Below are 12,724 nucleotides of genomic sequence, written 5' to 3'. Positions count from 1 at the left end.
ACAACTACTACTACTACTACAGGAACAAAAACAAGAGGGAGATTGTACAATTATAAACAAAAACAAATAGGAAGAGAAAATGATTCTATCTTCAAGTTCAAGAGTTGTCTTTCCAAAAAAGACGGTACGATTAAAAAGAAATATGAAAGTGAACGGAAAATGATTCTATCTTCAAGAGTTGTCTTTCCAAAAAAGATTATACAACTGCGAAGAAAAGTGAATATGAATGGAAAATGATTCTTTCTTCAAGGGTTGTCTTTCCCTGAGCGAATCTCAGGCCATCAGCTGGTGAAATTTCTCAAATCCATATCCCTTGATTAAATATAGTAACGATGATATATTTTTATTAGTCAGACATCAAAGAATAAATTCAAGTAATTATTTATTATTATAAGCACATGGTAACCAGGTGACCAAGCAAACGTCCGCCATATAGGATAATTTCATCAAATTTCAAAAGCAATCTTCTCTCTTATTTTTCGCCGGTTGGCTTTCATTTTTAGTAAGTACAAACTACAGCACCTATGTAAAGAACAAATAATGCCAGATTTGTAATATTACGATTATGAAAATAATTATGGACTCTGGAGATGTGTGATGTGGAGAAATAACAAAAACACTCGAAATTCCCAACAAAAACACTGGTTGTAACTTTATTTTCTTATTATCTTAAAAAAAGGCTGTATTTCAGTAAAGGTCACCTTTGGACGCACATTGTGTAAAACAATGAAGCCTTTCAGACGAAAAATAATGGAGCAGACCTAATTTGATTCGGAAAGATAATATCTGGAAAAAAAAATGAAGAAAATATTTTTCAACCAGACCCAAAATTGCAAATTTCTTATTTTTTAACCTATTTTTTAACCCATTTTTTACATGACTTTCAAACATAATTGATTGAAACGGGCAATTGAAACTGGGGGAAATGGGTGTAGGTTTCAAAAACGTCAAAAAAAAATTGCATGGTCAAACTGTGTAAACATGGGGGAAATTTTCCCCGCAGATGGCCTTAACCCCTCCCCGACAGCCTTACAGACACAAACCCACCCACCCACTCACCTGACAGGCTCAGGGACACAGCAGTAGTCAGCACTAGGTAGCAAAACAGCATATCTTTATTCAGAGTAGAGAGAAATTTGGCAACAAACAACCTTTTGCACTACCAAACACCCGCAACAAACCTTTCACTTTTAAGATTAAAAAAGGAGAATCCACACACACACACACAAACACAAGGCAGAAATTATAGCATCTGTTTCTAATTTAAAACGAAAAAAAAAAAGGGGCAACCCAGCATTGGGTGGCCTAACACACTGTCTAGACAGTATAAGCAATAATACAGACATGAAAAGCTTTATACACCAGCATACATCAGATTTTCTAAAACAAACTAAAAAAAAAAAAGCGACCGAAAATTCACACTCTACATACCTCCATTCTTTCTGAATATGTCGATTTTTTCGTTGCCTGAGACAATAATACCAACCACACACGACTCTAACCATAACAAACCTTGTCCGTGAGAAAAAAGCTGAATTATTTCCACGTTGCAAAAGACATGTCACACCTCTCAACGCCACTCACCAAGTGGACTATATATATAAAATAATTATCTGGGAGTCCAGTACTAGGTGCCGTAAGAGTATTTGAAACCAAATATTACCAGGCACATGGAAGCAAAGACGATGAATTAAAAAAACACTTTTCACATTGTGTAAGATATCAAAATAGCAGTATATCAATAATAAATATCATATCGATAAACAATGACAGCCTACTTTAGTTAAGAAAAATATGTGAGGCGTGCTGACAAAATGAGTTTCTCGTCAGATTTTAGCTCTAAGGAAATTAATACATCTACTTTAAAGGAGGAGTGTGTACAAATTGTAAGTAAGGAATGATAAAAGACACGGTAGACTTGGACAAAATGGCATTCATAAAAAATCTGTAAATCTGACCCCAATATCGATTGTTGGCTTATATCTCCGTTCTTGGACTGCGAGAAGTAACTCATTTTGTCAGCACGTCTCACATATGATTCTGACTTTCTTAAACCAGAAAAAAAAATGTTGATGCATAACGTTTTGGTGACAGATGACATGACGTAGACACCGATGTGGCAAAAAACACTTATCTTTGCCATGCAACATACACACAAGCAAAGGTTGAGCCATTATGCTACCTTAGAATGACAAAGTTCTATCCGACATTTTTGGCCGTTTTCAGTAACAAAGACCATTAGGTCAGAAACCAAATTAATGCTGTATCTGCTCTATCAAAATCGTAAGATTACTCGGAGTCGTTATCAAGGTATTCAAAGAACAGCACTCGAAAAAGCTTGACGTATTGTGAAATTCAACATTTTTTGGGTCAAATTTCTCAAAACTAGGTTCTGGGCAGATAGAACTTTGTAAGTCTAGAGTAGTGATTAGTGAAAGCAGGAGCACAAGAATGTCGAGCCATGATGCTGTAAAGATGGGTGGTCACTTGGGGTGTATCCTTCAGCGAGACACATCAACACTGGTTCAAACCCCATTGAAAACTAAAACTTCCACACCAAAAAAATAACTGCGATTTTCATGTTACTGTTTTTGTTATTGATCCAGCAACAGCTGGGCTCTCACCCTTCTGTCCAACGCCATGCAGTGATAAGTGCAGGTTTGCTGCAGTTGCTGTAATGTTCCATTTAGTGTGTTGTCAATGTTAGGTCTCGGAGGGAGAAGGGTAGATTTTACATTAAAGAATTTATCTTTCCCAAACAGCACCGTATACCTGTAAAAAATACTTTTCAACCATAGTCTCTCACTAAAAGTTCATTCAGTAACCGAATAACCCACACCCTCACCCCACAATGCCTAAACCCATCCACAGCTATGCGGTGGCTCTTTGTTCTAAAACTTTAAAACTTGAACCTTTGAGGTCAACATTTTTACTCCTTGTCCACTACAGTTTCTAATTCTGCCTTTCGTTTCTGAGCATTTTATCCTTATTGCATTGAACAGTGCCAATCCCCCTCAATCTAAACAGAAAAATTTTATATCTCAAAAAGGCTTGCAAAGGGAAACAGTTGGCAATGGATCATAAAAAATAATAATAGATAACATTTGTATAGCACAAATTCCTGCTCAACAGCAAGCTCTGAGCGCTTTACAATCTATACTATTACCCCAGTAGACCTGATAGCTTTCTGAACCAATCTCAACTTCCTGGGAAGAACACAGTGCAAGCTGCAATTTTATAGGCGCTAGAACACCAACATACTGACAACATCTTTCACTGTCTGTGGCCGGGTACCCATTTCAATTTGGGTAGAGTGAGGAAAGTTCATGTAAAGTGACTTTCCCAAGGACGCAACGTCGGGCCTGAGGCTCGAACCCCCGAACCCGCAACCTCACGAATGCGAGTCCGGTAGCCTAACCACTAGACTTCCGACACCCCTAGATCTAGTTCCAATATGACTTCAATCAATCTTTCATACCTAAGAGCTGTTCAACACATTTTTAAACTGATTTTTCCCCAAAAAACAAAAAATGATCAACCTTTCATGCCTTAGAGCTGTTACTTCAATTGTTCAGGTCTTGGAGCTGTTAAGCATATTTTTAAACAGAATTTTCACCTGAAAACCAGCAACCCTTTGAGAGACACACTTAACAATATATCATTCAGGTCTCAGGGCTGTTTAGCACATTTTTAAACATATTTTCTCAAGAACAAAAACAACCCTGTCAGACACACAACAAAATATAACCAGTGATATCCAAGCAAAGCAGGGGAAATGATGCATCAACATCTATTTCTGAAAAGGGGGGGGGGTGGGGGTCGTCAGGTTTTTTCAGTTCTTCTTCACTCAGTCGTACAAGTCTACACTGCGCTCCTTCACTCTGGTCGTGCAAGTCACCAGTGCGCTCCAAGTTTTTCAGCAGTTGTCTGCAGGAAGTTGATGTGACTGGCGTAGAGTTTTAGATCATGTGACAATTCCATCCACTGCACGCCCACCGCATCATCACCTGCGCACAACAGAACAGACCAGGCACAGAAATGACAATACAGCTCAGGTTAATTATTATATGTGTCACAACGCGGTGGAATCAGGCACTCATCAATGTTGGGGCATATAAAGTTCTTGGTATCACCCTAAAGCCTGCCTTTTGATGAAGCAAATATCCATTTATCTTGGATACATTAAAAGTCAAGATATTGGCGATTGAAGGAGGTCGTTTCAGAGGTAAGATTAGAAAGAAAATGGTCGGCAAAGTTGAGTTATTTCTTCAGTCTGAGAGTCCGTGGCAAATGAAAATTTACATCTTTTGTGCCTTTAATCAACGTTTTTCAGTAAAATCCCCACAGAAATGTGTTTTTGAAAGGGCATAAAAGATGCTGAGCCAAAAAACAAAAATTTTGATAAGAATTCCGAAACCAGCGAAAAATTGCTATTTTCTTGACTTTTATTATTTTGACCAGTGCCTGATTTCACCATGCTGCCTCACATATAGAGAATTTCAATTTAGTAAAAGTTTTACGATCAAGGGGAAGACCACCGGAAACCTGGAGAAGAGTCACGGAAATTGATGTACAGAAAAGTGGGAAGACACGGAATAATATCAAGTGGCTAGCCCAGGATAGGGAAAGGTGGACGGTGTTTGTTCCTGGCCTATGCCCTGACCCAGGGTGAGAAAGGCAATGATGACGATGAAGAGTTTTACGGCACTTGCAACACAATCATATCATATAAGTATAAGTGCAAAAAGATTAAAGGTGTTACAAGAGAGTAACAAACCCCCAAAAAGCAGGATAGTTAATAACAACAAATGTTTGATAGGAAAGAAGGAGCAAACCACACCAGAGCACCCACCAACCACCCAAGTTGCATTAAGTATTTTGTTTTCCCAAATGACAGCATTCAATATGATTCTTATTATACATATATATATCTTTCAAATGTTCTGATCATTTGAAGTTGAAATAAATTAATTGATATTGCTGTCATTGTAAGAAAGTATAGTCCAAATGTCCTGTCAGTTAGCATGGTATAGCCCTCTAGTGGATGGCACCGTCCTCTCAAAAACAATAAAAAACAAAAAAAACCCGACAAAACTGAAAAGTTATTCACACCCACCAGCGTGCAATTTGAACTTTGCGACTCCGGTCCCCTCGGCGTCGTGGAAGTTCATGGCCACCGTCTCCATCCAGGAGTTGTCTGTGTTGCGAGGGTCGTCGACGTAGCCCCGGTACACCTGAGTACAACCAGCACAAATCCATATAGGGGAGATCAATCAAAGTAAAAGCCAAAGGAATCAAAAATTAAAAATATATTTTAAACCTTCCAGCTCCAGCAATTTTTGTGCACTCCCTAACCCCAGTCCCTGCCAATACAGCAGTAGTTCAGAAAAAGAGGCATGCATTCTAAAAAGTGATGTAGTATCATTGTAATGAGGTATAGATGATAACATATGACAATGTTTACAGGAAATTGAACAAATATTCTGAAAATTAAAGTTTGCTAATTTAGAAAAAAGGTGCAAATTCAGTACCCCCTGAAACTGAAAATATACGCTCTTAGGACAGTAGGAGGCACAAGTGCTGCTGAAAATATACGCGAATGAGGCTGGAAGGGTTAAAAAACTGTTTTTACATGTCAAAAAAAAAAAAAGAAAGAAAGAAAGAAATCTAGATTCACCTTGCTTAAGATTTCTTCTCACAGCTGCTCAGATATACAACATCCAAAACTTTGACATAAAAACTGATCATTTCAGTTTCTTAATCTGTGGTATTGGTAGCATGCGCTCAAGAAATATCTTGCAGAAATATAAATTCCGAATGTTGAAAAAATCGAGAAATACCTTGTGGAAATTTAAATTCCGAATGTTGAAAATAATCAAGAAATATCTTGCAGAAATTCAAATTCCGAATGTTAAAAAAATAAAGCAATATACGGCACTTATACGACCTCATTGTGTTGCAAGTGCCGTAAAACACTTACTAAAACTAAAAAAAGCAATATATAAAGAAATTCCATTTTTTTCTTGGTAAGTGTTTTACGGCGCTCTCAACTACGTGAGGTCATATGAGCATGCTGGACACACCCACCATTATCAGTCGGTAGGAAAGTTTGAATTTTGCCCGGGTGGCGGCCAAAGCCTCCTCTTATCGATTTTGGACCGCCAAGGGATCTTGAACATGCACAACTTACTCACGGGACCTCCAAGATTTTTCGCCCTTGTCCGATGGCTGAAAGACAGCTGTAAGAAGGAGCCAAGGAGGAGAAGTAGAAAGGCTGCAGAAAGAGTCAAGAGCCCAGAGGAGAGGGCGAAGGAGGTGAGGTGGGGGCAGAAAGAGGAGACGAAAGCAGATGACAGAATATGGTAAGGGAGCAGGAAAGGAGGTGAAAGGAGACAATTATATAGAGAAAAAAAATTTCCGTCGTTACCCGGATTCGAATCCGGGACCTTTGAATGAGAGGCAAACACCTTAACCTCTAGGCCACGAGAGCCCCCACATAATGTACTCATAGGTACAATTGTTACAAGAGTGAGACAGATCCAGCCAAGCCCAGGGGACAACAGACCAATTGTGTCACGACGCGGTAGATTCAGGCTCTCGTCAATTTTTTGGGATTAAAGAGTTATTGGTATCATCTAAAAGCTTGTTCATTTGTCTTGCTTTGGATGAAAATAAATATCCATTTATTTTGAATAGAAATCAAGATATTTGTGAATGAAGGAGGTGGTGGTCAACTGGTTTCAGGGGTAAAATAAATGAGAAAATGGCCGCCAAAGATATTTCCTTAGCTTGAGAGTTTGTGGAAATTGAAAATTTACATTTTTTGTGACTGTAAAATCCACACAGAAATGTGTTCTTTAATGGGAATGAAAGTGGTTAAGCTAAAAAACGAAAATTCGATTACAATTGACAAACCTGCGGAAAAATGCTCGTTTCTTCACTTTGATTATTGTGATGAGCGCATAAGTTCACCACGTTGCCTCACAAATAGTTACGTCGAATCATGAAGCGTAACCCTTTCCCTTCCTAAGATCTCATGTATGTTGGAGTAACTAGAAGCACATCGACACAATAACGGTCATTTAGTGATGGGGAAAAAGTCAAGACATTCGGACAGAAACAACACAGGAAGGTAAAGAAGTAGGACCTACCAGTAGCACTTTCCAACCACCCACCCAAAGATCTGTTTCGTTTGTTTTAGAAAGAGTTTTAAGGCACCTGGAACACAATTAGGTTATAAAAGTACCGAAGATTAGAGGTGCTACAAGAGAGTAACAAACACAAAAAAGGAGGAGGAAAAATAAGAATGATAGATGTTTGATAGGAAAGAAGGAACAGATCACACCAGAGAACCCGCCAGCCACCCACGATCTCAGCTTCAACAACAAAATAGAAGCAAAGCACAATTCTCACCTCAACACCCTTCATGAACAGGTCATTTATCGAGGCCTCAATTGCCTTCTTGTCTGCATCATTCGCCTCGAGAGAATTGAGCGCCTCCTCGCCAAACTCTCTCTTCAAGGTTATGCTCACGACCTCTCCAGCATCAACCATACCCTGAAACAGACAACAAAAAGGCCAGTAAATGAAAACCTCTCACACTGCAGGACTGAATTGATTGTAAAACACATAGAGCATGCTAAAGAGCACGGATATGTGCTATATAAATGCAAGTACCATTACTAGTATTATTATTACTAGACACAGACCCGTTCTACGAACGGTGAAAAAGTGATAGGAAAGCCCATGATAAAACGTTTGTACCCGGGAAGCGTACAGTGCAAGCTGCCCAGTAAGTGGACAGAGACTTACCCCTGGCAAAGCCCACTCGCCGTTGTCTCGTCTCTGCACGGCGATGAACTCCAAAATCTGTTTGCCGTTTGCGTCTTTGACTACCTTACCATTGTCATCTCTTTTCCACCTGAGGCAGTAAAAATGAACCATTCAGAACAACTGTTTGTTTGTTTCTTTGTTTGTTTGAGTAAAGAGAAGCACACTGACACAATAATGGTCATTTAGAGCTGGGAAAAAAGTAAGACAGACAAACGGAAACACCAGAGGGGAAGTAGAAAAGTAGGACCTCCCCTTGGTGCCCTCCAACCACCCACCAGAACCCTTGTTGTGTGTGTGTTCCTGAGAAAGCGACCCGATAAAAAAAAATATGAGACAGCACCGGTTCCTGGTAGATCAAGAAATTCTGAATACGTTGTTCTCTAAATTTTCCAAGAATCACGGGCAGTTCTCTAGTAACAACAGACTTTTTGAGAAAAAGTGCGCAGACACACAACAGAAAAACCCCAACATTTCAGAGTTTGAGATTTCATTGCTTCATGTGCTTCAAAACTAACATTTGAAGATACATATATTGAAGTCAAATTCTGGTCCATCCTTCCCTCATACCATTTGGATGGAAAAACATTCAATTTTTTCAAAAACTACATTTTTGGTCCTCAAATGACTTTTTCGTGAGATATATTTAAAACGAGTGACAAATGAAGGGTGGGGGGGCCTAAAGTTTACATTTACCTGACAAGTGAGTCCCTCGCCCATCCACTATCAAGCTCACTTCTTACCTTGTCACGATCGGGTCTGCCGCGTGGTTTGGACCCCATCTGCCCAAAGTTCCTCGGCCAATCATGCCCGTCCGACCAACCGGGTTTCTGAAGAAAAAAAAACAAAAAATAAAATAAAATAAAATAAATAAATAAATAAAAACATCAAGTTATGTACATCCTTGTATCAACGTGTTAACATGATGTTAAGGTTCTATAACTGGTGCCGCAGAAGCTGGAGAAAGCACATTGTCGATAACTTTTGACGGAGAACAACGACGAGGTGGAAGAGGAGGAGGATAGGAGGAGGAGGAGGAGGAGAAGAAAAGAAGAAGAAAAAGACGAAAAAGAAATAGAAGGCATGCTGGATTTTCTCATACAATGACACTGAACATGCTGATAAGCATTTTACCCTCTGACATTAAACAAAGAGACTGCCCAGTTAATCTATTTGAAAATATAATAAACACAAAACTATGTAAAAAAAATAATCTAATAAAATAAACAAACAATTTGACAATATATAAAAATTAAGAATTTGCTGGCGTTTTGTAGATTTTCACTACGACTGCAACCAACCAAGCAATGCTGCACACCTGCTGAACTGGCACAACATACTCAAACAGTTGTGTTTTTTTAATCGAACAATCTAGAAAAGTACTGACAGATCACACAAGCTGAGCTAATGCAACATACGCTAAGGGTTGTTTTTTTTTTTAACAATCTAAAAAAGTGTTGCGACAGAGCTTGCAGGAGTTTCAACACAAAAACATCCATCACTTAGTTTTAGTAAGAGTTTTACGGCACTTGCAACACAATAAGGTCATATAAGAATCGAAGATAAGAGGCGTTACAAGACAGTAACAAACATAAAAAAGGAGGACAGATCAGGACGATAGACGTTTGATAGGAAAGAAGGACCAAACCACACCAGAGCACCCGTCAACCACCCACAACGACCATCACTGACCGGGGAACTTTCTCGTAGATCTGATAAGATCCCATGTGGCTGCGTCTGTTCACTTTGCCGTCCAGCTGGTTCCATTTGGGGCTGTGGGGGCTGGAGGTGCTGGTCGAGCAAGACACGAGGGGAAAAAGGTAGGTTAATTATGTGTCAAATAGCTAACATATACAATGAAAAACATAGGTTAATTATGTGTCAAATAGCTAACATATACAATGAAAAACATAGCTAGCATATACAACTAAAAAACATTGGTTAATTATGTGTAAAATAGCTTGCATTTCACATGACTGGTGTACTCTGGAAATACATGAGTTAATTGAATGCTGGTTAAAACCAACGTACACAAGGGGAAAAAAACCATAGATAAATTAGGTGCGTGTAAAAATCAGTGGAGACAAGGAAAAAAAAACATTGGTAAACTATGTGTGTGTAAAAATCAGTGGTGTGGGTGGTTGGCGGGTGCTCTTGTGTGGTTTGCTTCTTCTTTCCTATCAAACAACTATCATCCTCATCTCCCCTTCTTCTTTTTTATGTTTGTTACTCTCTTGTAACACCTCTCATCTTCTGGCGCTCATTTGACCTAAAGCAGTTGCGAGCGCCATAAAACCTCTACTAAAACTTTAAAAATCAGTGGACACAAGGAAAGTAAGATAAATTCCCCATCAAATAACAATGAAAAACAGTTTACTTATGAGTCTGTTAAATTTAGCATCAACAAGGGAAAAACGTTTTAGTTTTAGTAAGATTTTTACGGCACTTGCAACACAATAAGTCATATTATATAAGTGCCGAAAATTAGAGGTGTTACAAGGGAGTAACTAACATAAAAAAGAAGGAGGGGAGATAAAGACCATAGATGTTTGATAGGAAAGAAGGAACAAACCAAACCAGAGCACCCGCCAACCACCCACAAAGGAAAAACATACGTTGATTATGTGTCTCTTATTTCTAGTCTTCACAAGGAATAATGCAGATTAATTCAGGGTCAAAAAGCCGGAAAAGCATAGGTTAACTGAATGCCTGTAAAAATCAGTGGACACAAGGAAAAACAAAGGTTAATTTTATGTCCGTTTATTCCAGTGAACATAAGGAAAAGCAGCAGAGATAAAAATGACAAGTTTTCTTTAGCAAAGATTAAAAACAAAGATTTTTATTGCAGAGATAAAAACGTTTTCCATTCCAGAGATAAAAACATAACTTTTCTTTAGCAGAGATAAAACCAAGTTTTCTTCAGCACAAACTAAAACCACAAGTTTTCTTTGACAGAGATCAAGATAACAAGCTTTCTTCAACAGATCAGAGATCAAGACAACAAGTGTTCTTCGACAGAGATCAAGACAACAAGTTTTCTTCAACAGAGTTGTAGGCATTTTTACCTTCTTCAGACTTTCTTACTACTATTTCATCACATAAGAACCCCCTAAAGCCTTATTTCTTCCCATACCGGGCATGTTTGTCACAACAATTTCCTCATTAAGTCAAGGCTTTTTTTTCTTTATCGCTTGTTTTCTCAAAACGTGTTTTTGATAAAGGGAATAGTTTTTTGTTGGTGGTGTTTGGAGTGGATTTTCCCGGATTTTTTGCAAACGTGAATATTACCTTAGGAAAATATTCATTAAAAATTTTGTAGTACGTTTTGGAAAAATTCATCACACAGATTTGTGGATCTATTGTTTGGAAAGATGCACGCAAAAACCCCCCAATTTATTTCAATAAAAAATAAGTGCGGTATTAATTACGTAAGACTTGTCAACAAAATCCAATATGGCCACCATATCCATGGAAACAAAAATATTTTCTTAAATTTAATTGTGGATTTTAAGACTCCTTTCTATGCTTGTTATATGTGTGAAATTTGGTAACATTTGGTCCTCCAATAAGCGAGATAGCCCTCAGCTCTGCCTCCCCCCCCCCCCCCCCCCTCCCTTAAGACAACAAGCTTTCTTCAACAGATCAGAGATCAAGTTAACAAGTTTTCTTCAACAGATCAAAAATCGAAACAACAAGTATTCTTCCATTGAGATCCAGACAAAAACATGGACTTACTCATCGCCGTTGGTGACCGTGTGCCTGAAGTCCACATCCGCCCATGGGGGCATCTGCAGGACAGATGGAGACGTATACTCCACGGGGGCGTACTCGGGGAACAGCTCATCCCACGACACCTTGTCGTCCGGGACCAGGAACCTCTTGATGTCTCCACGGGGGTACACCTGGGGACCGACGCATTTTGTTTTAAGAGTTTTATGGCACTTGCAACATAATATAATTAGGTCATATACATGTAAAAGCTGGAGATTAGAGGTCTCACACAAGAGTGAATATGGTGAAATGGTATATGTTCAACGCCCCAATCAACAATATTAGTTTACTTAATAGGCGGGACCTCCCAGTTTAACGTCCATCTCCGAAAGGACCGAGACAAATAAGAGATTCATGTAAAGTGCCTTTCCCAAGGACACACCATCAGACCGAACTGACGCTCGAACCTAAACCCGCAATCTCAACAGTCTAACCAGTATGACATTTTCTTATGTTGTATACACAGTCATACACACTTTGCTTTTGTTTTAGTAAGACTCTTTATGGCACTTGCAACGCAACTGGGTCATTTTAAGTGCCGAAGATCAGAGATCTCACAAGAGAGTAACAAATGCAAAAAAAGAAGGAGAGATAACGACGATATATGTTTGATAGGAAAGAAGGAGCAAACCACAATCGGGCACCCGCCAACCACCCAAGCTAAACACAGTTTGGAGACAAATTGTGCATAGAGGTTCCAAACGACTCAATGCAACAACTGAAGAAAAGCAAAAGGAGAGAAAGCAAAGACAAAAGAAACAAGAAATCGAGATACAGCTCACAAATCCAAGACTTGTGAGCTCAAAATGCAGCTGACAGACAGACAGACAGACAGACAGACAGACAGACAGACAGACGGACGGACGGACGGACGGACGGACGGACGGACAGAGACAGACAGACAGCCAGGGAATTGATTTTGTTGGGGGGTTGTTTTGTTTTTTTGTCTTGTTGTTTTTTTTTGTTTGTCTTTTTGTTTTGTTTTTAAGAGGGGAAAAGGGGGAGGGGCTCCTACATGATACCTTTCCGGGACCTTGAAATACAGCGAACAATTTATTTTTAACATAACTCTAGATCTTTAGATCTACGTGCTCTCTTTTTATTATATTTCTTAGGGGGGGGG

At 39.0% G+C, this 12,724-nt stretch overlaps 1 protein-coding gene across 3 annotated transcripts in view; it reads right to left on the bottom strand.

The window, feature by feature from the left end:
* Positions 1-3,774: 3,774 nt before the first annotated feature.
* Positions 3,775-12,724, bottom strand: part of LOC101855776 (ADP-ribose pyrophosphatase, mitochondrial) — a 46,098-nt gene continuing 37,148 nt past the window's right edge. For all 3 annotated transcript variants that reach the window (XM_005093865.3, XM_005093864.3, XM_035968623.1), the window contains 7 exons: positions 11,566-11,732; positions 9,523-9,621; positions 8,574-8,660; positions 7,813-7,921; positions 7,414-7,557; positions 5,117-5,234; positions 3,775-4,007 (listed from right to left, as the gene is read on the bottom strand). In XM_005093865.3, coding sequence (XP_005093922.1) covers positions 3,895-4,007; positions 5,117-5,234; positions 7,414-7,557; positions 7,813-7,921; positions 8,574-8,660; positions 9,523-9,621; positions 11,566-11,732 — 837 coding nt within the window. In that variant the 3' untranslated portion in view covers positions 3,775-3,894. The remainder of the gene's footprint in view (positions 4,008-5,116; positions 5,235-7,413; positions 7,558-7,812; positions 7,922-8,573; positions 8,661-9,522; positions 9,622-11,565; positions 11,733-12,724) is intronic.

The sequence above is a fragment of the Aplysia californica genome, unplaced genomic scaffold (genome assembly GCF_000002075.1).
Source record: "Aplysia californica isolate F4 #8 unplaced genomic scaffold, AplCal3.0 scaffold00071, whole genome shotgun sequence".
In the NCBI taxonomy this organism is placed as follows: Eukaryota; Metazoa; Mollusca; class Gastropoda; order Aplysiida; family Aplysiidae; genus Aplysia; species Aplysia californica.
This window is presented reverse-complemented; position numbering and strand designations above follow the sequence as displayed.